This window comes from Rousettus aegyptiacus, unplaced genomic scaffold (assembly GCF_014176215.1).
Source record: "Rousettus aegyptiacus isolate mRouAeg1 unplaced genomic scaffold, mRouAeg1.p scaffold_m13_p_8, whole genome shotgun sequence".
NCBI classification, from domain to species: domain Eukaryota; kingdom Metazoa; phylum Chordata; class Mammalia; order Chiroptera; family Pteropodidae; genus Rousettus; species Rousettus aegyptiacus.
Window position 1 is genome coordinate 54685603 of NW_023416311.1, and position 27671 is coordinate 54713273.

General features: G+C 34.9%; 1 protein-coding gene across 1 annotated transcript in view; it reads left to right on the plus strand.

Moving 5' to 3' along the window:
• The window catches only part of ELL2 (elongation factor for RNA polymerase II 2), a 67542-nt gene that overhangs the window by 14064 nt on the left and 25807 nt on the right, over nt 1-27671 (plus strand). The window contains exons 2-3 of the mRNA XM_016159777.2: nt 1648-1695; nt 24808-24929. Coding sequence (XP_016015263.1) covers nt 1648-1695; nt 24808-24929 — 170 coding nt within the window. The remainder of the gene's footprint in view (nt 1-1647; nt 1696-24807; nt 24930-27671) is intronic.

A 27671-nucleotide genomic window follows, 5' to 3' on the forward strand; every position in this document is an offset into this window, starting at 1 on the left:
CTTTCTTACTACAAAAATTAGAAGAGCCTCCAGTTTATCAAGGTCAAAGGCAAGAATTAAAGGCCCTCCCTGAGGGGTTCCCCTGGGCTTGTACTAACATGTAGCCATTACTTTAGAAAGAGGTTTAGCTATGGAAGGTAGGTTTGGGTGGGGTTTTCTCTCTCTAAGAAATTCAAGATAAAGTTAATCTATGTTTTGTTTTTTCATAAAAGACCATGAATTAAATCACTACTAAAAATTATTTTAAAATTTCAAATATTAACGTTTGTTCTTCACTTTTTAAAAAACCCACTTCTCCCACACCAAGTAATGAATTTGTTACTTTGCTTCTGCTGATAAGTCTAAAGTTAAATTATCATTTTAGGATGATAGAACATTGATAATAGTATCTATTATATTTTCTCAAGGAAGATGTTTATCCACTTATAGAAATAATAGAATAGTTAATACTACCACATGACTTTATATTCAGATGATCTGTCTTATAGAGAAGTTATTCTTTCCTTATTTCTCTTTAGCTTATTGTAATCCTGATTAATAAACTTTTAAATCTGCAGAGAAGTTTTGGGAAGTAACTGGTATTAGTAGGTACTGTGCAGTGGCTGAAAGGAGGAGCACATTGATGCCTGCCTCTGTATTTTCACTGGAGGTAGAGAAGAGACCAGCAACAACTGTTTCTATTTTGGTGCATTGAATTTGGATATAAGGGTGTGAAGAATAATTTATAAGCTCATGTGTTATTATTAAATGCTACGCAAATCTGATTTCCCATGAATTTCCGTTAGCAATTAGGAAAGGTGTTTGCGTAGAAAAACATACTGGTAACTTTAGATATAGGGAGTCATACCTGAGATTATGGTAGATATTTATAATTACAGCTTTACTTTTAAATACACAACCCTATGATAAAATATTAAAGCTATGAAAGCTCATAATAAAACATTGGTCTAGAAATTATATTCTCCCGGTGAGAATCTTATAAGAAAAATGGTAACCCATTTGACCCTCAACTAAAAACTAATCTTTGGTAAAATGTGAAAAAAAGAAAACCACAGTTTATTGTCAAATACTTTAATTTTATATGTCTTCTTTTTTTCTTTTCTTTTTTTTTTTTTTTACACCTACAGCACCTGGTCTTCCTAGGTGGTCTCCCATCCAAGTACTAACAAGGCCTGACCCTGCTTAGCTTCCAAGATCAGACAGGACGGGGTTTAAATTTTAAAATATTTCTGTAATTTTACATTTCTAGCGTCCTGTTTAGAGTTTTGCAAAGTCCCAATTATCTCTTCCTTCTAGCCATCCTTTTTAAAAACATATGAAGCAACTAAACAAGAATATGTTTTTTCAATGTAAAATTGAGTTAGTATAGTAATCATTTTTTGCCAAATTATGTCAGTCATTTTCAAAAACCAGATTAGCTACACTGCCAAAAGATAGCTTTGGTTGTGTGATTCTGAGAAATGTCAACAGTGTGATACTGTTCATCAAGGCATCTTAATAAAATGACATGTAAACCTAAGTATATAATGAAAAGAAATTTTCACAGATATGACACTGACCAAATGCACAGATTTCAAATTTAAACATTTAATTCTGTGTCACAGTAACCAACTTTGACTTGTTTGTTTCTTATGTTTCTTTTAATAGAATTTAATTCCTTTTCGACCTTCAATTCAGTTCCAAGGGCTCCAAGGGGTGAGTACTCTTATTGATTTAGCAAGAAAATCTATTGTTCTTACACGCTATTATGTTTAACTTAAAATTTGTTTTCACACTTGTACATCTTAATATAATGTCACTTATTTTGTGACGTTTGTGACTAAATATAAATTCCTGACAACTTTAAGACCCTTGAATTACTTTCTTTTCTTGATTTATTTTTTAAAAAATTAGATACGCTTATTACTGAAAGTAGATTTTCCCAAATCATGGGTAATTGCATCTTTTAACCTTTTTATTGAAATATACATCGAAGTATTATGAGAGTGTGTTTTGTTTCCCACAATTAAGTAATAAGGAATTATTCATTTGGGGGAAGTTATGTGATTGTTGTTTCTATTAAACTTTTGCTGTCAGGGAGGAGAGGGGCAAGACCTAGGAGAGAAGAGTATGGTTTGAGGGGCTTTCCCCTTACTAGAAGCTGTCATCTTGTTTAGGGGCTGCTTCTTCCCTTAATTCTCTCTGTCTTTCCCCCAGTTGGGAGGTGGAGGCCAGGACAATGCAAGTGAAGGACATTTTCTTAGGGAGCAGAAAGGACATTTTCTTAGATTAGACTGAATAAGGAGAAACTAACATGTGCAAGTTTTCAACTCTTGATTCAGGCACATACAGCTTTTAGCACTCTTAAGAAGAATATGGTTTTCTCTGGCATACCAAGCCCTGGGTACCATTGCAAAGCAAGCAGTTTATTTTTCAGACCTTGGATATCCTTTTCTGAATTACCCTACCTGTTTCCCCCAAGCTTTCCTGTCTCATGTGTCCAAGCTTCCCCAGTTTTATCTTTGCAAGCTCCATTCTCTCTTTCTACTCCATACTTGCCTGATAAAAGTGACTTAAATGTAAATGATAGGTTTAAATTTGAATGGGTGATTGCATTTCAACAGATTGAATTTTAACCCATTTATTTAGGTTATTTTTTTTAACAGTTATTCGATTTGGTAGAAAAGAAGGTGGAGGGTTGGGTGAGGAGGAGGCTGCTGACTGAGAGCTATGGGATACTTGCCTTACCTTGCTTACACTGAGTTTTGTCTCCTTGACCTCCTCCCACCCCCCCACCTCTACCACACTCTTCTTTTTATTATTCTAACTGGGAACAAAATATATGGACTCAGCATTGTTTCAGAGCCTGCAGCTGCATTCCATCCACCCCTCCCCCCTTTTCTTTGCCAAGCTCTCACCAGCCCTTTGGGACTTAGTAAAAACAAAGAGTCATTACAGGGGAGAGAGTAGGTTGGCACAGCCCACAGGGAATATGCAGAGCCACAAATGTGAGGGTCTTCTGTACAGTACTCTTCTGTTTTTCTCAAGAGCCATGATAATTTAACATTGCCTGTACTGATTGCTTCAGAAACTCTAAGAAGTATGCTTACAGAGCTTCCTATGTGGAAAACGTTTAGGACTTTAAAATAGAAGTTTTAAATTTAGATTTTCCACAAAAGATACTTTTTTTGGATGAAGATACTTTTAATGAGAAATTTAGTCATCTTTTAACAGTGTTTCAGAAACTTTGAAAGTTTTCCAAGAAAGGATTTGGTAAATCTAACAAATTTACACCAGATGTGATTGAAAATAAACAATAATTATTGTGCTAATGTCGTTCGTAGGCATATTTGAAGTGTAACTGATGTGTTGTTAAAATATTTTAAAAGTGAACATTTAGTGTAAAAATTATATCTTGCTTTTCTGATGCTAAGTACTGTATGGTTTTGCAGTTCCTTGGTACTAATTATAGGATTTTATTCCTCTCAGTAATGTCTTTAGAAGGTCAGAATATGGGTCTTGGCAGATTAGCTTTTAAGCATATTTACTTTTGTGCCTGAACATGTTCTCTTAGGTTGAAATTTTCTTCTAAATAAATGCATTAAACAAAGTACAGCAGCATGCTGTTAAAGAGTAAAAATTCTGAGAATCATTACATACCTGGATTTTTAGCATAACAGTTGGGTGGCAGCATTTTAGCATAAAAAATGTAAATTATGTCTTTCACAAATATCTCACCCCTTTCTCTTAGTGGAAGAGGGTGCTCAGGAAATTGAATGGTTTATTGAAGGCATTTTATGGATTCAGAAAGAAGAGGAAATATCAATAGAAAAAGTGGATTGTGATTTCTAAAGTCACGAATATCGGAAGCTGCATAAATCAGCCAAAAATGCCTTGTTGATTTTGAAGACTATGGGTCAAGCAATTATCCTCAGAGTTTTAATCCAAACTAGTCTAATTTATAACTAAATGTTTCCTAGGATTATACATTTCTACAGGCCATTCTAATTGAACAGAAAAGGTAGCTAGTTTGATTCATATGGGCTACAGTATTGAGGTGTTCAAGTTACAACATTCAGAAGGCTGTATTGGTATAATGCACCCGGTTTCCAAAAGCTACATCTTAATTGTCAGGTAAGATTTATCCAAATCTTATTATTTTAACTGGACACTAAATATGTGGCAGGTGAAAATTTTACCAAAAAAATGTGTTCCAGTGACGTTTTAAAAACTAAACCCTGTATTTTTCTATCTATCGAAAGTTTCCTGGCTAAAGACAAACAGCTGATTGAGGCAGAGCTGTGACTATGCTCTAGGTCTCCACAAAACCTGGGGGAAAGTTCTCCTCACTATTAACTGCCGAGCTTTAAAAAAGGAGAGGTGCTCACAGCGAGTTAGCTCAGTATATTCAGGTAATGGCAGTTGTTACTTCTGCAGTTATCTACTGACATAATTATTTTTCACAATAAACTTAAACAGATACCTTGCTGATAGGTTTATTCTGCCTATCTCTTATTGCACATTGTTTCAGCCCCTACTAGTGCCAAATACTTTGCTAAGTGCTTAGTGTGCAAAGATACAGGAATGGGTAAAACATGGGCTCCACCTCAGAGCACTCAGAGTCTGACAAACACATTCAGACTAATAGAAAAGAATTAATAATGTAGGACTTATCCAGAACCCTCCACTGGGAACTTCTATAGAAACAGGGGACTGTCAAGAACAAGTCTTAGTGTGTATTTCTGATTGATATGAATCAACATTTTAAACAAAGTTTTTAGTAGAAAAAAATATTATATCCTGGTAATAGGTATGTAAAATTCCAGAAGGCCCATTGCAATTTATGTACACACATACAGAAAAAGGTAGATCTGTGGTATGTTTATAATTCAGATAAAATCTGCAAAGTTTTCTGTAGCAAATAAAGGCCACATCTGCTGGTGTGTGGTGGCCTTGCAGAAGAGTTACCTGCAGCCTCAGGGACTCCCCCACCTCACCCCCCGCAGTGAGAAATAGTGTTAACTTTGTCACAGTAAATGAGATTCCAGATCCCCCAGTATTAACTCAGTATTTGTTATGAGAATGTTGTTCGAAAATTCTTTGTAATTTAATTTTTCCAGGCTCAGTTATCTCAGAGGCTTTAGAAAATAGAAGTTAGTTTTGCATTTATAATTTAGAAATTATTTTTAAGAAAAGGACTGAAAATAGAAAATATTTTCTAAAAGTACCATGTAGTGTCTCCTGTAAAATACTGAATCACACTCACTTTTCCAAGAATAAACAAGGAAAAGCCAGCCAAACAAGTTATAAATGTATGTCTTCTCACATGGTACCGTGACCTGAAGATTTAATCAGCATTTAACTGCATTTTAAAGGCTTGAATAGTGTTGTAAAACTCTTACAGCAGAGTCATTAAACTCTAAAGAACAGAAGTTGGATTTTTCTTCTCTTTTTTTTTAACCTCCAAACTTAGCAGAGCATTCAGAAAATTTTTTAAAATTATTTTCTTTCTTATAGGGTCTGGGGAAAAGTTTGGGTCTGAAACACTGAATTATACAGCATTTGAAATTAGTAGGCAATTTCAGCCCACCTGCAAATGCTTCCTGCAGACTACTCTTTTCTAACCTACTTGGTTCCTGGGAAGCAAAGATAACTATCAGCTTGAAACAGCAGCAGAGATAAAAATAAATCCCCAACACTGCCATTTCTTCTTAGATGATATGCCTGCTCTCTGCCTGCTTCCCCTGCTGTTTTTGGTTTGGCTAATGCACTGGTTTTGCCAACAGTTATGTTTAGTCAGTCTGCTCAAAGGTTGCTGACTAACAGCTACCTCTATACACTCAGCTCTGAATGTACTTAATACTAGAAGGATGTTAAAGGTATATCTTTTTGTAATGGTAGTTTTGTTTTAATGTTTTTAATATACAGTGGTTGACATGTACAGATAACATTTTAATATTTGCACTGAATTATATAATTCTTTAACTACATGTTAATTTACTAAGGTATTAATACAATAGTAAATTATCTAATTGGAAAGAAATATTTAACTTTAATATATATCAAAGATTATATACATTATCATTTTATGTATAATATATAATATGTAACATATAATTTATATGTAAAATCTAATATATATGTAAAATCTCATATTTGGCCCAGAAAATGGGCTGACATTCTGGAAATTCATGTTTATCACAAATAATAATTGAATCATAGTTCAAAGCAATTGTAAATTGACCAGCTTCTCTATGTTGTCACACATGCTTGCCCTCCTTTTCTTTCTGGATAAGAACTAGCTGCAGGGTTTCTAAATAAGGAGAACAATGAGCTAAATTCACCTTCTGTGTCTTAACATTGTGGCCAAGTACCACTCACTACAGGCACTAGTGACATAAAGGAGAGCCAGCCCACTCCCTTTCTGTGTTCATGGTGCCTGAGGGAAACTCAGAGTACTCATTGAGGACAGCCAGTATGGCCTACGCCAAGACAGTCCTCTCAAAACATGAATCAGGAGCAGGAGTTGAAAGCAAAACCATCCCGCTCTGTCCTTCACCAAACTGGTTATTTTAAAGCAGTGATTGAAACTTTGAAATCTGAAGCTGCCACAAATATCATATATTGCATTCTTCGTGAGTTAAGCTTACTGTCTTCATTAAGTATTTATGTATACTTACCACATACCAGGCACCATTGTAGACAACGTATAGATCAGGTAAATAGGAGCTTGAAATACCAGCTCTTGTTCCCAACTGACATCTATTTGTTAGTAAAATCTACCACTGATGGCTTTGCTTTTTTGTTTATCACTCAAAACTGAAACTTGTGAAATTGAGTCATCTATGTTACAAATATTGTCACTTTAATAGCACTCACTTATTTAAACTTGGAAAATAGTCTTTTATCATTCTGTAATACCTGTGGTTCTTATATATATAAACCACTCCTAAATTTGAACTGTGAGCATTATTTAAATATCTTTTGACCTCTTACTATATGTAAGGCCCTATTCTTAGTATAGAAGATGAGCTTATAAGAGCTTTCTTAAAAAGAAAAGTCAAAATTCAAAGCAGGAAAAACAACTTAGCAGACTATGTCCAAACCTCATATCTTATTTCAAAAAATATTTAACATGCTAAAAAATACTGTATGTCCTTGATTCCAAGGTGTATTTTCTTTTTAACATTGAACGTCTTTGAAATTGGAATGCATGTCATTATTAGTGGCATCTTAGTATTGTGTCATAGTTTGTCAGCATTTTATATTATTCAGTGGTACAAAAATCATGAACAGTCTTACAATTAATTGCTGGCACCTTAGATTCAGTAAACTACAACAATGCAGTGGAAATGTTTAGAGAGTTCCTATGTCCTGAAGTAAGATTTTATCTAAATACAATCTTTTTGAAAGTTTTATTCCTGACGTCACTGTAGACCAGCTTGCTTGTTAGCCCAGTATGTTAGATAATCTGGAGAATTTACAGGGAAGGTATATTTTTATAACCATTCTTGAATTGTGATTTAAACTGGGAGGAACAAGAGTATGGAATTAAAATGTTTTCACATTTGTTTCTAGGCCAAAAACCTTAACTTATAAAAGGAATTTGTTTTGAAAATAAGTTTACAAGAAGTGTTTTACTGACTTAAAGACTTAATTAGTCCACTCACAGTCTTGCTTTAAGGCTAATGAAGTTCCCTTTATTAGGCTAAGAATTTTCAAAACTGTAACTAGTCTTATAATTTGTACTATATTTAGCATAAATGCACAGTTATCTATTATTTCATATGTAGATTTCAATTATTTTTCAATAATTACAGTCAAGATTTGTTAAATATTACATGCTAAGAACCCTATATTAAGCACTTTTTATCTATTATTCTCATTTAATCCTCATAGGAATGATCTAAAGCAGGGGTCCCCAACCTCCAGGCTGTGGACTGGTTCCGGTCCTGTGGCCTGTTAGGAACCAGGCTGCACAGCAGTAAGTGAGCAGCAGTGAGCAAGCAAAGCTTCATTTGTATTTGCAGCTGCTCCCCAGCACTACTACTAGCGTCACTGCCTCAGCTCCACCTCAGGTCATCAGGCATTAGATTCTCATTGGAGCACAGATCCCTGGTGCCAAAAAGGTTGGGGACTGCTACTCTAAAGCAGATACTTGCATTTTGCTGATGTGCAGACCATGGCTCTGAAGTTAAATTACTTATTGCAGTTCACACAATTAGTAAGTGAAGAAGCATGCACTCAAATCTAAACATCCAATTCCAGATGCTGCCTGTTCTCTTTACAACAGTGATCTACCTATGTATAATAAATGTTCAATGAGCATTTTATTCATTCTCACATTCACATAAACATTTTTGAGCACCTCTCCAACTACTAGCAAGGGGAAATCTGGTCAGGAAGTTCTCAGAAGAGGTAATGTTTGAACTGAGGTGTGAAGGATTACCACCAGGGTTTGGCAAAAAGGAAGAAAGTGCTTTTAAGGGCTATAGTTCAGGTGTGGCAAATGTTCTCACCTTCTTAAGGAATTCGAATTTCACCTTGGAGATCAGTGTTTCTAATCTATAAAATCTTCCTGGGGGGTCTATGATGAGGTCTGGAAATCTAAGTTCACTATGATAAAGAATATGATAAGAATATCATATATATAGGTATATGTATATTCTTTTCTCAGGAGAAGGTTTATAAATTTCATCATTTTCTAAAAGGGACCTGTATAGTAGACACTTTCAAACATACTAGAAACAATTCAGTAAGAAAAAACATTTTACATTGTGACCCTTTACACATATAGGTGTACACATTCACATAGCTAAGACAAGAGTTTCACATCACAAAATTTAGCCCTCATCCATGTACTCTAATATTTTCTATTTCATTTCATTTCAAAAGGATCTTTGTCACAATCTACTAAATAAATGTCATGACCTTATAATGAGTCAGAATCTGCGATCTAAAAAAACACTGCAGACGATTATCATCTATTTAAAAATTTTTAGCCAGGGAGTCATATGGTCAGATTTACATTTTAACATGCTTATTTAGTAGCTGCCTTGACTTAGTTATTCTTTATAAATGAGAAGGGAAGAGCTAAGTATGGCTCCATATTTATTATGAGCATTTAGTTGGATGTTGAGGCCATTATTCGAGATCTGAAATAGAGGAAAGAACAGATCGAGGCAGGAGATATGGAGTGTGTTTGTTTTGGGACATGCTGTACATGAGGTGCTCAGATAATACATTGCACTTTGCTCTATCAAGTTGGAGCTATTGGCATTTTGGGAATTTGGAACAAAAAGATTTTCAAGAAGGAACTCCAAAGGACATTTTATAGGATTTAATTATACTCGAAAGTCCGATAGTGAGAAGCAAAACGGGTGTATTTACAGATGGAATTTAGGTATAGAGCTGTATATGTTTAAAGATTTTTTTTTTCAATTGTCAAGAATACTGGTTTACTTGTGACTATTTTTGAGTGTTGGTACTTTGGTTACTGACAGGGAATTTGAAGCTCCTTTTGACAAATTCTGTTCACACTAATTGAGAACAATGGCAGGTTAATAGATAAACTGGTATATTGATTCAGTGGAAAAGTACACAACAGTGAAAGGCAGTGATTTAGAGCTCTGTACAACATGACAGTGAAAACTCAGTGAGCAGAAAACACCATTTTTAAAAAGTTTAATAACAGACAGAATCAAACAATATATTGTATAGGTATATAAACATGTGATAAAATTCTTCAAAACAACAAAAAAAAAGAATGATAATTGCAAAAGTTAGAATAGTTGTTACCTCTGGTAGAAAAAGTAAGGAAGAGGGATAAGAAAGGAGCAGATAAATATATTATCACAAATGTTCTATTAAGTTGGGCAACGAGTTCACAGCTGTTCATTATGTCATCAAGTTTAAGAACTATCAAGCTGTATTTATTTAGTAGAAACATATTACATAAATTAAAGTTGGTTCTCATTATGATTAACTTTAAATATAATCTGTCATCTTCGTGCGATAAATGAGAAAAACCAGAACATATTTCAGTAGATACCAAAAAGGTTTTGCTAAAAATGCCTTTCAGTATTAAATCTGGATTAAAACTTTAGTTTAAGTAGGTAACAGAAAGTATTTTTCCTTAACTTAATGAAAAATATCTTTGTCAACCCATACTTAGAACTAGAACAATAGAAATATCCTAATTAATTTTAGCAATAGAATACACATACCCACTTATCTCTATAATTTGACCTTGTTCCAAGAATGCTCAGTAATGTTATAGAAAGGAAAGGAAATAAAAGCTATGAATAATAAGTGGAGAAAAATTTGCTGGGATCTACAGATAATCCAAGCATACTAGGTTAAAAACTATAAATTTCTTCTTTAAGGTGGTTGGTTCAGAAATAACTTTAAAAATCACTGGCTTAATAATGGAAGGGTAGAGTGAAAAGAAAAATTTTTTTAAAGTGGAAGAAATAGCAAAATGTTTGTAAACTGATGGGAATATATATAAATATAGATATAGGTATAGATATAGATAAAAAAAATTTCACATGAAAAATCATATGGTATTTATTTTTGCCTGTCTGACTTATTTCACTTAGCATGCATAATATCTTTGAGGTCCACACCAGCAGTTGGCCACACCATAATACCTTTATCTGTTCATCCATCGATGGACACTTAGGTTGTTTCCATATCTTGGCTATTGTAATAAATGCTGCAGTGAACACAACATTTCTGAAGCAATGTTTTGATTTCCTTTGAATAATATCCAGAAGTGGAAATGATGAATCATATGATAGTTACATTTTGAATTTTTTGAGGAATCTCCATGCTGTTATCAATAGTGGCTGCACCAATTTACATTTTCACCAACAGTGCATAATGCTATCCTTTTCTCCATATCCTTACCGAAACTTGTTATTTCTTGTCATTTTGTCAATAGCCATTCTAACAAGTGTGAGGTGATATCTCATTGTGTTTTCGATTTTAATATCCCTGGTGATTAATGATGTGGAACATCTTTTCATGTACCAGTTGGCCATCTGTATGCCTTCAGAAAAATGTCTATTCAGATCCTATGGCTATTTTTAAATTAGGTTTTTATGCTATAGGGTTATATGAGTCTATATATTTTGGACATCAGCTCCTTATGATATACAAATGAGAATGTAAATACAGCATACCAAAATTTATGGAGTGCAGAAGAAGTTCTAAGAGAGAAGTTAATAGCGATAAATGCCTACCTCAAGAAACAAAAAAATGTCTTAAATAAACAACCTAACTTTACACCTGAAGGAACGAAGAACAAACTAAGCCCAAAATTAATAGGAGGAAGAAAATAACAAAGCTTAGAGCAGAAATAAATGAAATAGATACTAAAAAGACAATAGAAAAGATCAATGAAACCAAGAGCTAGTTCTTTGAAATCATAAAATTGACAAACCTTTATTTAGCTAGACTCACTAAGAAAAAAAGAGAGAGGACTCAAATAAAATCAAAAAGGAAAGACATGTTCCAGCTGATATCAACAGAAATACAAAGGACCATAAGAGACTACTATAAACAATTGTAAGCTAACAAATTGGATGAACTAGAAGAAATGGATAAATTCCTGGAAACATACAGCTTATCAATATTGAATCAGTAATCAAAAACTTCCCAACGAATAAAAGTTCACAGCCAAGTGACTTCACTAGTGAAGTCTATCAAACATTCAAAGAATATCAGTCCTTCTCAAAACCTTCCAAGAAGTACAAGAGGCTTGAATTCTTCCAAACTCATTTTATTACGCTGATACTACAACCAGACAAGGATGCCATAAGAAATTATAAGCTAATGTCCCTGATGAACACAGATACAAAAATCTTCAACAAAATATTAGCAAACCAAATTCTACATTACCTTAAAAGGATCATACATCATGATGAAGTGAGATTTATTCCAGAAATACAAGATGATTTTTAACATCCACAAATTAGTATGATACACTGCATTAACAAAATGAAAGGTAAAAATCATATCTCAAAAGATGCAGAAGAAGGATTTGACAAAATTCAACATCCATTTATGATTTAAAAAAACTCTCAACAAGGTGTAGAGAGACTGTTCCTCAATGTAATAAAGGCCATATACATGATAAGCCCACAGCTAACATATTTAAGAGTGAAAAACTATAAGCCTTTCCTCTAAGATCAGGCACAAGACAAGGATGCCTACTCATGCCACTTTTATTTGACATAGTTTTGGAAGTCCTAGCCTGAGCAATCAGACAAGAAGAAATAAAAGGCATCTAAATTAGAAAGGAAGAAGTAAAACTGTCGCTATTTGCAGATGACATTATATATAGAAAACCCTAAATCTTCATCAAAAAACTGTTAGAACTAATAAATGAATTTAGTAAAGTTACAGAATAGAAAATCAATAGAGGGTAATCTATTGTGTTTCTACCTACTAATAGTGAACTATCACAAAGACAAATTAAGAACATGATCCCATTTACAATTGTATCAAAAAGAATGAAATGGGAAATAAATTTAACCAAGGTGGTGAAAGACCTTGTATATCAAAAACCATTATATAATTAAAAACTGAATAAATATGCAAACAAATATAAACCCACAAAGAAAATATGAAATGCTATATTCCAAAATTTCATAGATGATGAGTTACTAATTTTATATAAGTTACCATCTATGACACTTTGATGTGCAGCATTTTACATATATATATATGTTCATTTATGTTTCCTAATTGTTCTAAGTACGTAAAAGAAATGTTTTGAGATGCCAACTTTAAGTATGCGAAGATTCTAGGAGAAAGGCTAAATAGCCAAGGTTTTAAAAACAATTTGAAAAGGAAAATGGAAAAGACAGATATTGAGACATTATCTACAGCTAGACACTAGCTAAATATCTTGCTAGCCAGCTACTGATAGAGTTGCTTTGTCATCTATCAGTGGAGAAAGAGAGGTTTCTCCCCATCTATGATCTTTCTCCCAAATGGAAGGAAGGTGCAGGCAGAGTTATCATTGGCATGGGAGTCCACTTTTCTTTCTGAGTTAACAGTTGACATTTTGGAGCAGCGGTATGAAGGGTCCTGAGGATGAGCTGAGTCTCGAATGGACAGATTATGGAAATGGAAAGTAGTAGTCAGTTAAATTTTAAAAGATAAGGTTCTTAGGGAACTTCAGGTAATAAAACTCAGAATGTAATAGAGAACTAATTAAGGAGAACTAAATCGGGCCCATAGTATCAGTGGGTTGGTACTTAAACAGCCATAGGAAAAGGGCAGATTTTTATGATACTTGTAAAGCTTATAGTGTTTAATCATCACTCAGTTATGTTGGGACTATCTTATTTTCGAGTGAGAATATAAGGTATAGCCATATTGATGAATGTACTAATAGTATGCTAATCAACTCTAAGAAATTCTTTCTCATGACTAATTTGAATGATTTTTAGTTTTCTCTTAATCATTAAAATCAGTCTTCATGGATTACGAAGGAGGAAAGGTACTTGGGTGTTGTATTTCCACAGATGTTTAAGAGTTTTGTACTTGGCTAGAAAGAAAAACTTTGTACTAGGCATGTTTGCTGTTTGTTTTGTTTTTTAAAAGAAGATAGTGTTCTGTTCCTTCCACAGAGAACTTGAAAAACAAGATATTTATGAATCAGGATTAATTTTGGATAGTCTTATAGTATTTCACAATTTCTGATTCTGTAAAAAATATATATATATATTTTTCCCCAAGAATATTTAAGGTGATTAAGTCATGAAAGACAGTGTCATAGTGACAACTTAAATTCTGATTGTTTTTTAAAAAGCACATTGTGTTGTTATTCTGATAGAAAAACAAATTAATGTACATTTGAGAATTATAAAAAGTACATACAAGGATAAAGATGAATAATAAATGTCCCTAACAGTGAAAAACAGTGTTGGATTTTTTCTAGGTTTTTTTTTTTCATAGTCATATGTTTTTTAAAATTGCGATCACTTCTTTTTAAATAGCCTTTTCCTATTTAACATATAGAATTTGTGTCATTAAATGGAAAAATCACTCTTAGATACCTACCTAACATTTCATTTTATAGATACACTAGCATTTAGCCATCTATTACTTAGTTTCTCAATAACAGTAATGATATGAAGCACATCAGGTGTGTAAATCTTTATTTCCATTTCTAGTTATTTCTTGAGATTAGATTCCTAGATGTGGAATTACTAAGGTGAAAGATATGAATGCTTTTAAAGTTATTGATAACTTCATAGTTATATCAATGAAAGTTATTGTCACCCAGTTGCCCCTCCCTCTGCCATCCTAACCCTCACCCTTACTCTCAGAACACTGCTGCTGCTATTTCCACAGCCATTTTAAAGTGCCTTTCATTAGCTGTTTCCCGTGGCCAATATTGAATACCTGTTTGGTTTTTTTTTTTTTAATTTTAAAATTAATAATTTAATAATGTTTAAAAACTGATTTGCTTGGTAAAATCTGGCATGAGTAAAATACTACAGTCTGAAGTATCATCACACGTCTTGCAGTCTCTATCTACTATTGCTGGGAGTGGTTTTGAGTTTTCATCTTTAATTTATTTTTCCCATTTTGGTAGGGAGAAATTTTTATTTTAGTAGTTCATGGACTTTCTTTAAAATATTTACTATATTTCTCTAAGTTTTTAAAAATAGTTTCTCTTTTTACTTTTTTTGCTATTTTCCCATTTCTCTTTACCATTGTTTATGGTCCCGATAATTTAATGCTTTTGAGTTTCCACCTTTACCTTTAAATGTCTGTCTTCCTTGTAAGAACATTACAAATTTCCCATGAAGCCTAGTGATACAGATATCTTTTTTATGCAGCAATGAAGTGTTATTGGCAAGGGGATAAAATATTTTGCTGCTTCATATAGTTTCATTCTTCTAGAGCAACCCTGGTGTGTGTGGTTTTGCCTTCTAACAGAATTAAATAACTATCTAAAAGATAATCAAGCAAACACATTTTGTAATATGAATTATCCAAATACAGTAATTGCCTAAGCTGTCTAACTGTAAAATATTGCCCTTTCTTTCACAACATATCTTTTATTTGAAGACATAGGTTTAATGGCTTTTCCAACAACTCAAGCATACTATCCTTCATTTATTCCTTGCAATCATAAATCAGTTGATCTAAGAGACTTGACGGGCCCTCTCATTTACATCAGATAAGCCAAGTCTCTTAGAAATCAGAACTGCAGTTTCTAATTTAGCTATTGGTACACTGTGCATATTAATAACTTTATATATGTAAAATCAAAAATAGTTTATTTCTTTTATGTAGTCTTAAAGGAAATTAGCAAGTGAAAATCGAATAGAAATAAATTTTATGAAATGGATCTTACCTACTTTCATGGTAGATGTTTGGAAAAGAGATATAAAAATTAAAAAAAAATACTGTAAGCTTTGAGAGAATAAAACTAACTTTTAAAATATTGTTTGCATTTATGAAGATTGAATGCTTTAAAGTCACAAAGTTGTGGTTCCCTTGAGAACCCTTAATTCTATTTTCTTTGTTTCTTTGTTGTGCTGTAGCTAGTATCTAGGGCTCTCTGGGGCTCTGACGGCGGCATATTTTTTTTATGGATAAGGCACTTGGGAAGCAATGTTTGCTACCCTTCTAGAGTAGCAGCAGGCTTCTGTAATTTTTCAGCCTTCCATGGACACCTGTTGTGACGACGATTCATTTTTTTGCATCTGTACTTTGGGCTTGGAACAATTAGAAATATTGATAGTCTTTTGGTTGTTTTCCCAGATAGCTTCCTTGGCTTCTATTTAAGCTAATATTTAAGTTTTGACCTTGAAGGTTTCTAGCCCAGTACCTTTGTAAATACCAAGAATTCAGAATAAGTATTGTCAACTTTTGATTATCCACAGGGCACTTATTGACAGTCCTTAACCATTTGAAAATTACTTTAAAAATCAAACACATAATTATGTTAAGGAAGGCATGTGTGTGCTTGAATCAAACAAGCCAAAATCAGAGTGGGAACTCCCCAATATTGTTTTTGCCAAGTATCTTAACATGGTTTATCTTTTTAAACTTCCACAACAACTATATGAGTTAATATCATTATCTACATTGTACTGATGAGGAAACTAAGGATTAAAGAGGTTAAGTTACTTGACCAAGGTAACACAGACAATAGATTTTGGAGCCAGAGTTGAAAACTGAGCAGTTTCCTCTAGACCCCATGATCTAGCATGGGGTCTATTTGTGCTGTGTGTAAAAGAGTTCTCACTTTTTTTTTTTTTTTTTGCCCCAAACCATTAAGGGAGACCCAACTCTGAACTGGAAATACAGAGGATTCAATAATAAAGAAAGCATTTTAAAAAGAGAGGACATGGTTCCATAGGGTAGCGTGTCTGCTTTACACGCAGGAGGTCCAAGTTTCACACCCCAGTGGAGCCATGGTCCATGGTCTACGACCATGCCACCCTGAACAAGGCCTGATGTCTGATCTCGGAAGCTAAGCAGGGTTGGGCCTGGTTAGTACTTGGATGGGAGACCACCTAGGAAGACGAGGTGCTATAGGCATAAATGATAATAAAAGTATAAAGAAGTAAAAAATAAAAAGGAAAGAGAACAAGGCAGCAGGACACTATTTTCTATCTTTGGGATCCTTCAAGTATTTGGCATTAATTAGCATTTTTTTAAAAGGCACATAAGAGTTTCAGATTTTGTATACAACCTTTTGTATTTGTCATTTAAGTTGTGACGAATGTCAGCATAGAGCCTTGGTTTTGTTGTGTCTTTGGGCCTCAGAGCCTGGGGATTATTCTGTGATGCTACCACAGTAGCTGCCCAGCAGTCCCAGTCAGTTGTCATCCCTTTCCTCAGCCAGAGAAGCAAGGACTCTATTTGTAATATGTGGTGGGTTTCCTCATAAGATTTTTGAAAATACTACTCTCTGGCTTAAAAAAAAAAAGTTTGAATATTATCGATGTTGAGAAACAGAGAATCAAGAGTTGAATATACTTCCAAATCAATATGTAAATACTCTTCAGACTTAAATATCATATGTGTTATTGAATTTACCAGTTTTTATGGTAACATTGTTTGGGTTTGGGTGAAATCATGTGTTTTGCAAAATCTATGGCCTGGGTCACTTTTAGCAACTAATTTTGAGAATTCACATTTGTCAGGTACCAGTGTCTCCCCTAGATTTACACAACTGTTGCTGACGGCCATGTATGAATTCTTTTCTCAGCCTTGTTTCTTCAGCAGTTCCTCCTGGCATAATACGAGCAGAGTTTTCTTCAAGATTCCAAGAGAGCAAGAAAAAGAAAAGATTGGCAATGAATTTGGAAATTGATGTACATATTTAAGATGGTTTTTTTTCCCCCTTGTAGAATTGAGGTTTGGGATTTGTTTCTGAGGAATAAAGCATTTTTAAAACAAAATTCTGCTTCCTACTTGACCAGGAGAATTACTAAATTTAGAATTATTTAGTATGGTCTCCCTAAGTCCTTTAAAATACAAAGTGGTTTTAAAGATGCTGGATCATATTTTCAGATGGAATTCGGTGAGGCCAGACTATTCTGTGAGTGTTTAATAAAGATGAAGATACCCATTTTAAAAAAGAAAAACTTATAAATTTAAGTTCCACAAACCCAGAAAACCACTTAGCCTAGGTTTTGGGGCTAAACATAGCACAGGAGAGGTCAGAAATTTCTCATCCTGATGTTTGTATCACAAGGCGGGCAGCTGTGTGGGATTTTTTTTTTTTTTTTTCCCTTTCATTTTGTTTTTTTCCCTGCTCTGGGGAGGCCTGGTTTTCCACAGACTCTTAAGTGATCTATTTCAGATACATCTCTAATTTTTTAGTATCCTTAGCATAAAGCTTCTTCTGAGTGAACTTAATCAAATCCCAAGTTTCCTCAGATGAACTCAGTATTTACTATGTTCCAGATACAAATGAAAATAAGACCATGGTTCTTGCCCCCAAAGAACTCAGTCTAGTGGGGAGGAGGATATAGAAACAGGTACTTAGCATGGAGTGTAGTGAAGGCAGCAGTAGAGGTGGGCCCAAGAGGCTGTGGGGACCCCAAGATGGATTCTAAACCCACCTTCCTGAGGAAGGAAAGACTTCTTAAGAGAAGGGCTGCTGAGATGTCATAAAGGATAAGTTAGTACAAACCAAGGCAGGAAGAGGGACATCAAATACACGTGGAGATTGAGGCCCAAGTCTGTTGAGAAGGAATCTCATATGTCCTATTAAGGAGCTTAGACTGTACCATTAATATGTAGAAATAACTCTTGGGACTGACATGGTCAGACTGGCATTTTGTGGCACTAGTGTTGGCTGCTGAATAATTAGAGGATAGGACTGAGAATGGGCAAAAGTGGAGGCCGAAAGACAAGTTGTCCAAACAAAAGGTGTTATTGAGCCAAAGCAGAGGAGGAAGATGAGGATATACATTTGAGAGATAATTTAGGAAGTAAAAGCAGTAGGACCTGTGATTATCTGGATGTCGAAGGGTGTTCGGAGGTGTGAGAGAAAAGATTGACTCTCCAGGATCCCAATAACCTCAATAACTGAGTGGCAGTTTATTAACAGGATCTTAGACAATGTGGAAGGGTGGGCAGATTTAGGGATTAGATGTAAATTCTTTTTTTATATAAACATTGTATCTATGGAATATACTTAAATTTTAGAAGAGATTAGTTAATGAAATGAAAATAGAAAGCAGTTTTATGATGAGTTACAGAACTCAGTGGGAAGTTTTAGTTTTAGCCATCAAAGAAAGACTTGTGGAATAGCTCAGCCATGAAATTTGAACAAACTTCTCAGATTCTTAATAGCTCTCTCACTTGTCTTCTAAAAGCTATTTTGGCATTTAGATGAGTTTTACAGTCATTTTTAAATATAGATTTTCTATTTCATGCTACATAGTTTGTATGTCTTTTCCTTGATACATTATCTCTAGTATCTGCTATTTGCATCTTTCCCCTGCCAATAACTGTCATCCCTCCTTTATTCCTGGAAATGCCCAGCTACCAACCAACTACACTCAGCCACCTGGTCTTTTCTAAATAATTTTTAGCCATGAAGTTACAGAATGAGTCATAACAAAACTCACATTGAAGCCCCCCTTTTTGCTGGTGAAACCACAATTGGTCATTTGTATTTTAGTGCACTTAGCTAGTATGGATTCAGTTACAGTAAGATATTTATCATCATATTCAAGATTTTATATGTTCACACACACACACACACACACACACACACACACACACACACACAGTCCTTTAGGGGAAAACACCTTGGCGTCATCCTTGATTTCTCTCTTTCTTTCGTCCCTCACATTCAATATGTCTAGGAATTCTGCTGCCTCACATGATTTAGCTCTTACTGATTTCTCTACTACTACTTAACATTTTCTATTGCCAGTGATAGATACCTTCCCCTCCCTTTTCCCTCACACCCACCTGGCATTGGTTTCTACATCTGGGCTGATCTGAGAGGCTCTCCCCCCTTCCCCCGCCCCCGGCCCAAACCCATAATGTTAGCCTAAAGTCATAACTGCAGCTCTAGTTTGAAAAATAGGACTTGTGGCTTTCAGGTTGAGGTTTCTATTTTCTGTTTTGATTCTAGATTATTTATTCTGCCCCTGAACTCTGGAACCTGAACAGTACATGCAAATATATTTCTCAAGCTAAACTGAATTTTCTGGATTGTTTAGGAAATCACAGAATCATTAAATGCTTGAGAAGGATTTGAGAATAACAGAATTCTAATGTTTAAATGTTTGTAGCAATCTTTTATCTAAGCTAAGATATATAGTTTATGTATAGTAAAATAATATATATATTAGTCAAATAATATTAAGAGATAGGCTTGTCTCCAGAGATATGAGAGGAATAGAAGGAGATGGGTTTTTAGGTCATACAATTTGGGAAACTACTATTTAGTATCAAAGGACCTACAGCAAAGAAAGTTGTCTTGTTTAACCTGGAATTTCACAAATTTATTTGAGGATATAATCCCTTTTTCATATAAGGAAACTTTTCCACATGCTTTGGAAATATTGATGAAAAGAAAGCAGACACTTCAGTTCTAGTCCTGGCTCAAGCATTAATCAACATTTTTATCAACTCAGCAAACATGTAAGGAATAACTACTTTGTGCCACACACTATTCAAAATGTTAGTGATATATACAGGGAACAAACTAGACAAAAACTTCTGTCCTTCCAAGGATTATATTCTAGTCAGGGGGAAAAGACAATAAATGTAATCTGTAAGTAGCACAGGCACCAAGTGTTTCAGACAAACATGGAGCAGGGTGAGGGGTTCAGGAGTTACAAGGTATGCAATTTTGAATATAATCATAACCTTGAGCAAGTCACTGAGGCTCTCTATGTTCCTATTCTACAAAATGAAGAAATTTAAACTACATGATCTCAAAAGCCCTGTCAGCACTGTGGGTCTGCTTTAAGGACCAAGAGTTATATCAAACTGTGATACTCCTGGGTCATGAGCATCTCATTAAGTGTTTATTTACGGTCACTTTAGCAGAAAAGGTTGAATAGTAAAACCCATAAAATTACTTTCAAAGAAAAGCTCCTGTAAGTTTAAATAAGAACAAAACATTTATTTTGAATAAATGTGAAAAAAGTCTTGATGGTCATATTTTTAATCTAATGTGTACCTCAATCCAATGTTGAGTAGAAAGTATTTGACTTAAGGGCAAGAAACCTCTGCAATAAAGGTACCAATAGCTTTTAAGCACATGTTAGCAAGTGTGAGAAACTTGCAGCAATATGCACATTGTGTTTCTGCCCTACATCCTTATGTAAATAGGAGATCCATGACTTGATGTTGAAATGACCTTTCAGCCAGTATTCCATTGCCACATGCCTGAGCTTGTATCTCCGAATAATTAGAAACTTTGACTTACACATCTTGATATACAGTGTTTATGTTAATTATAAATGTCTGAAAGTTTCCTGAAACTTTTTCTTCATGGCTTTTTATTGAAGACAGACTACGATTTGGGAGGAGGGTTGTGGATTATGGTCTTGAATCTTTGATTTTCAATCTCTCATTTTTGGTATGTAAATTAAATCTGCTTTTCTATCTTCATCTTAAATATGAAGCTGTTTGGAATCATAGTCTTTGATGCTTTTTAAATGAGATTTCATTCTTAAGGCATTTAACTAAAAATTTCGACTAGACTGTGGATCCTTAAATATAAAGGTATTTCCACTCACCTGTACAAAAGCTTAAAATAGTATAATTAAAATTGAAAAGTTCCTATCACACAAAGAGATGCTCTTCCACGTCTGTTTCTATATCAGATTTCAGAATTTCTTTTCCCATGGTGGTTAGCCCAGTCCCCAGAAGCTGACCCAAGGCCCAACAATGATAGTCATTTCATTTTCATCTCCCCTTTATCATGTTCCATACATTCAAAGGTCAGTTAATAAGAAAATGTTTTGTTACCATTCTGGAAGAAGGGACGGACTCCTGTTTCAGTATCTAGATAAGCTGTGGCAGAGGCGCCTGTATATCAGAGAGATGAATGATGAGTTCCTCTGAGGTCTAGTCTCTGAAATGGCTCACTTGTTACCCTTGATGAGGCAAGGTCTCAGATCCCACTTTAGCTATGGCCTTTCACGGTCCCACAAGCTGTGGTTCACTCAGGTCCCCTTGGTTTAGTTCTGAATCCTCCAGTCTCCCATTCTACCCCCAACACCTGCCTGCCCTAATTGTCATATACAACCTGCTATTTCCACTAAATCTCCTTTACTGCCCATCAGGCCAAACTGTTATACAGACTTACCAGCTATAAACATAAGTGCTCCTTTGTACAACCATTTTATTCTTAAGAGTATATTTAGATTTTGATACAAATAAAATTTGTGTATAATTTGTACCATCTTCAGGAAATCAAATACTAAATCCGTAGACCATGCAATTTTGAAATTTTAAAGATATAAAGATTGCTTGGCGACATCTTGCTCTCAGATCTTTTACAGGAAGAGCCTGAGATTAGGTCAGTCTGTACTATCTGTATTGCTGCTGCTCTGAAAACCACTGAGGAAAAGTACTGTAGAAACTCAGCACACCCTGTTCCCTTATCATTCCTTAACCTGCAACCCCCACCTCAGCTCCATAGCTGGAAAAAAATACCATGATATGCATTGAGATTTACCCTTGGGTCTCAAATTAATACAGTTTACCCTGATGCCTACCCCTGGCTCTATCCACACACCGTTCACACACGTATGCCCACAAAGTGGGACAGTGAGTAGGAGGGATTGAGAAATCCTGGTGTCATTCTCCGTCATACTACCTTTCTTCCACAGAGCCAAGGACAAAGCTTGTTTGTCTCTGATAGCTAACAGCCTGAGAACCTTATCAAAAGGCATGGTATATGTAAGAATAAGGAGGAAGTGTAGGGATTACAAGTACTCTCCAGATAAATATTACTCTATTTAGTCTTTTTTAAAGTTGAAAACTATACTAGTCTTTTCTGATTGTTTTTGCCAACGAGACTTTTGGAACTTACTAGGGGAACAGTTCTCAGAGACCATCACTACAAAGATTCATTCTCTCCATCCTGAAGTGATCCTTTCTCATTTTGAGAGTTAATTCATAGTATGTTTTCAAGATCTCTCTCTCTCTCTCTCTCTTTTTTAGATATCTAAAGTGGGCATTCCAAATGAAGTACTTGTTTATAATTCCTATTAATCCATTTGTTTATTTGTTGCCTTTGTAAAATTTAGGAGAGGTTGCAGTAGATACTTAAATCTTCACATTCTCTCTATGGCTACATATACTGTAAATGTGGATCATGTGCACTTATTTACTTTTCATTGTCTTGTGATTGGAGGTTAAAAACTGGAATAAGTATTTTAAATAAGTTAAAATGGCTCCTTTTAGTTTTAAATAAGACGGGTACTTTCATTTATTTGAAGATACCATTTGTCCCTCTACTTCTTTATTAAGTTTGAGGTCAATGGCGTCCCAATTCTCTGACTTCTCTCCTAAGGGACTGACCTATTTCTAATCCATAATTTCTCAACCTGGGTCCCACTGACATTTTAGACTGGGTGATTCTTTGTTGGCCGGGGAGGGGGGTGAGGGGGCTGTCCTAATGTGTGCTTAAAGACAATAAATTAAGATCTGTTCACAAAGTCCCAGCAGTTTAGAACTACAGGAAATTTGGGGGAAAAGGAGTAACTTTAGAGCTTTCAAGAGATATGATTTGTAGAGTAATAAACGCAGAAATTTGTTACTCTAGGAATGGGAACTAATCTAAAATAGGGAACCAAAGAGTTTAAATTCGTGGATGATGGAGGTTCTATGGAATATTATCAAATATTCAATATCTTTGATGAAATGTAGCCTTACAAGCTTTACATTGAATCTTATGACTCTCCTTTGAAAACATGATTTTCTTTGACTTCTTAATCTCCTTGTTCATTCTTTTAACAGACATTTATTTCGTGTCTACTATGTGCCAAACACTGCAGATTGTCTCCCTTCTTACATTTTTAGATGTGGAGTGTGGGTTGGAATTGATGGCTCCAAATTCTTTTCTGTAGGTCAAAAGTTAGGAGTCTTTTTTAAGTGAGCAAGGCAGAGTTTCAGGGTGTCCTCCAGGGCCAAGCAGAGGTCAAATATGAGTGTATGTATATGAGTATGTGAAATATGCGCATGTGTGCGCCCACACACACGCACAGAGCAGCCAGTTTGCTCTGAGTCTTAATTTTCCAGTCATGGAAGGGACAGATTTGGGGGAGAAGAATGAGAATTATAAAACATTTTCTTCTCCCTAGGTATCTGCTAAATCACTAAGAATGCATTTGAGGGCTGGAGAGCAGGATGTCATATTTTACATTCTTTCTAACTAAACCTTTTTGTAATTATCACCATGGTGGGCTCTGCAGATCTCAGGAGCTGAAAAGGTGGAGCAGTTGAAAGACAGTGAGCAGGTTCTAGTTCATTTGTTCAAAGATGTTTATTGAGCTTCTACCATATACCAATAAAATGTGGCTGGTGCAGGGGCTCAGCCATCTAGAGCAACCCTGGCCCTTCACTCAGTGTTTTCCATCTAGTGGAGAAACCAGACCTTGAGCAAGAGCATAGAAAACATCTGCCTATTTCACAGTGTTGCCCATAGATCAGCCTTGAAGTGCCCTGCAGAATCATCTCTGCAGACTACTGACCCTGTTCTATAAACTTAAAGGTGAATAAGGTAACCATAGGGTAGAGAGAAACACCCAGCTGCATGGTGATGTGAATATAATTATGGCATTCACCTATACTGCTAGTTATCCTTCAAAAATATTATTCAAAGAAGCAAGAATTAAAATGAAATATGTATATAAAAAGAGAGCAAAAGATTGGAATGTGGATTCTATCTCAGAGACCATTTAAGTATCTAGAAGCTATTCAGCAGGGGTCATGTCAGCCTGACAGAACCTGTGTATCTCAAAATAGAAAGAGCTTTATGGCCAATTCACTAGTAACTGTAAAAAAATAAACAAACTAGTTATTTGCTTGTTTAAAATGAAGAGGCTTCCTCTTAAAAACTAATTAGTAGAAGTGATTACTGACACTTAAGGGTAGAAAATAGACATGAGAATGTGGTGAGTTATAGACATGCTTGCCAGATTCCTTGGATGGTTTGGTAATTTAAATGCTATAAATTTAAATGCTCAAGAGGGCAACTTGGGTATAAAGTGACTGTTACTTGAAAAAAAGTAAGTCAGTCATCAGATCATTCTATGGAAATTTTATAATTTGAGGTGTTTCTCTCTTTTTCTGTCTTTTTAGCTTGTCAAAATTCCCAAAAATGATCCCCTCAATGAAGTGCATACGTTTAACTTCTATTTGTCAAATGTGGGTAAAGACAACCCTCAGGGCAGCTTTGACTGCATCCAACAAAGGTTCTCCAGGTAAGTACATTTCAAGGTATACTAAAAGGAAAATAATTTTTCTTCGAGGTTTTTTTAAAAATTAAACAATAAAATGCATAGTGCTCACTTATAAATTTTTTTTTTGAATTGAATGGCAAAGCTCATTTATTCATTTAAGAAATAATGAGCATCTACTGTGTGCCAGAGGTTATATTTATCACTGTAGGATATAATCAAAAAATCTTTTAACATTCTTGCACTCAAGGTACAGATTTTTTCACCTATAAAACATGGTTGGTGTTTTTAAATTAATTAAAGACAAGTTTGCAGTTTTTTAAGTTTTTATTTACTGCATTTAAATAAGAGTGTTTTTATAGTATACTCAAGGCTCACATCCAAGGGTAAAGGAGAAAAATGTGTGTGTGTGTCTTGTACATTCCTTTCTTCCTTGTGCAAGCCTTGTTCTAAGGTAGATTTTTTAAAATCTTTATTCTGCAGCAGAATGGAAATAAGAAGTTAACCCCAGTACAGCAGTCCCTTCTGATTTTAAAAGGGGGTGGGGGGAGGCAGGGTAGACAAGAATACACATGCACATCCCAGAGTACCATGGAACCCTTATCTACTTAGGACCTCTGTAAACAATAGGCTGCTTGTTTTCACTATTCTTTGCGGTGGTTGTTTCTGATTAAAGAATGGGCCCCTAGAGTAGAGGGAGTTTGTTCTGCCTGTGGTTAAAGACAAGGCCTTAGGCCCCCAGCCTTCCAAGAAACCATATGTTGGCCCAAAGTATCCTGGGGCCATCCATCCCTATCTCACCTGTGCTGTACTTGAAACTATAAGTGCTGTCTGTGTGTGAGAGAAAGACGAAAGGAAAGCTGTTTTTCAGGTGAGCATAGGAGGCAGAGATATAAAATAAGACAAATCACTGAAAGTTCTATAAATTTCTCCTCCCATTTAAAGTGACTAAATAACCTTTTGATCTTAATCTGCTATTTTCCTGAGTATACGTTAAGTTTGCCCATCCCCAAACTTATATATTTTGGTATAAATTGCATATGTTATTGATTATATAGACCTTTCTGCACTATTCACTGTGATAGCCACTGGCCATATGTGGCTATTTTTATTTCAATTGATAAACATGAAAAAAAAAATTAAAAAGTTCAGTTCTACACTCACATTAACCACACATTACTGCGGGCTCACATACCCACATGGCTAGTGGCTGTCATACTGGACAACATAGATACAGATCATTTTACCATTATAGAAAGTTCTATGGGAAGTATTACAATAAATTATAGAATCACCAAGTATAAGGGTCATTGATAATTGTGTAGTTCGTCCCTTTCTTTTCACAGGTGACTTAGCCACAGTTATATAGCTGGTTAGTTGGTGACTGGGCTGGATGGGAACTGAGCTCTCCTAACTCTCAGTGTTCATTATACACCACAAGGCACATCAATTTCGAATTGCGGTGCCATCACCTGGATTGCTTGGCATTAGAGAACTGTTTTACTATAGTGAGAACATTTTGACACCAAATTGAACTATGTCCCATTAGGAATTTTGTTAAGGAACTTAATCGCCTCTTCAAAACCAGTCATATCATTATAGGTGATATGGTTTCTCCCTTTCATCAAAATACTCTGTGTTTATTTCTACCTTGCTTATTTGGAGAAGGTTTTAAGCTCACCTGAAAAAAACTATACGTGATGCAGTAAGAGAAGAGAAATTATTGTGAGAAAATTGGGGCAAATGCAACAGTATGATCTAAGTATGCTTTATAAAAAGTATGATCCAAGTATAAAACTATGATCCAAGGTACTTTTAAAATGATGTGGTATAAATTGAAATTTGCAACTATAAAAACAAAAACATTGAAACTTTTAGTTTTCAGCCTGGCAAGCAAACCTTTTCATAACCTGTCTCTCCTGCAATTGTTCATGCTCCTCAAAGGCAGGGGCTTTTTTATGCCCTTTTTCTAGTCTTACAGTGTTGGTGAAGCTCAAACTGAATGCTCAGTAGATGTCTCAAAATTACATATTAACTTGTTTCTTTTCTTATCTTTCTTTTTAAATCTCCTTAAGCCACATTTTTCTCATATAAGATGGAAGAAATCTCAAAGTCAAAATTAAATTTAAAAAATTCCTTAAATCTGTCCATTCACAGGCCTAGTGAAAATAGTTTGGGGCAAACAGCCCTGTACAGTAATGCACACTCAAGTGTGGGACACAGTGAGCTAGGCTAGAGAAAGTCTATAGAAAGGAACATTTATACACATATGTCAAGGTATTTAAATTTTAATGTAACTCAGTTGAAAAGGGGTGAGAATTCTAGAGAATATCTTCTTGCCTGCAGGGATGGTCTCTGTTTAGTTTTCCAGTAAAGACCTGTTTCTTGATCTTGAATTCTGTAAACTAAAACTTCATCATGGTTGGCAATAGGTTCAGCTTATTTTTACTATGTAAATTACTTAGTAAATAATAAGGGGAGATATTGAAATTCAAACTTCCCGCCACCCGGACCGTTATACTTCATCTTTTCTGTACTCTACTGCAATCTTTTTTTCCTACTCTTCTCCTTCATCCCACTTCCCTTGAGGGTTAAAAACCTCCCTTCTTTTCTCCCTCTCCACTGCCTTCCTTTTACTGGTTTTTCAGTATTCATATATGCTCAGCAGGCGAGTCTCATTTAAAAAGAATATAAAGACAAAGAATCTCCTTTGCACTCGCTCTGGAGCCAAAGTCTGGATTCAGTCCTCATCATTCCACTGAAACT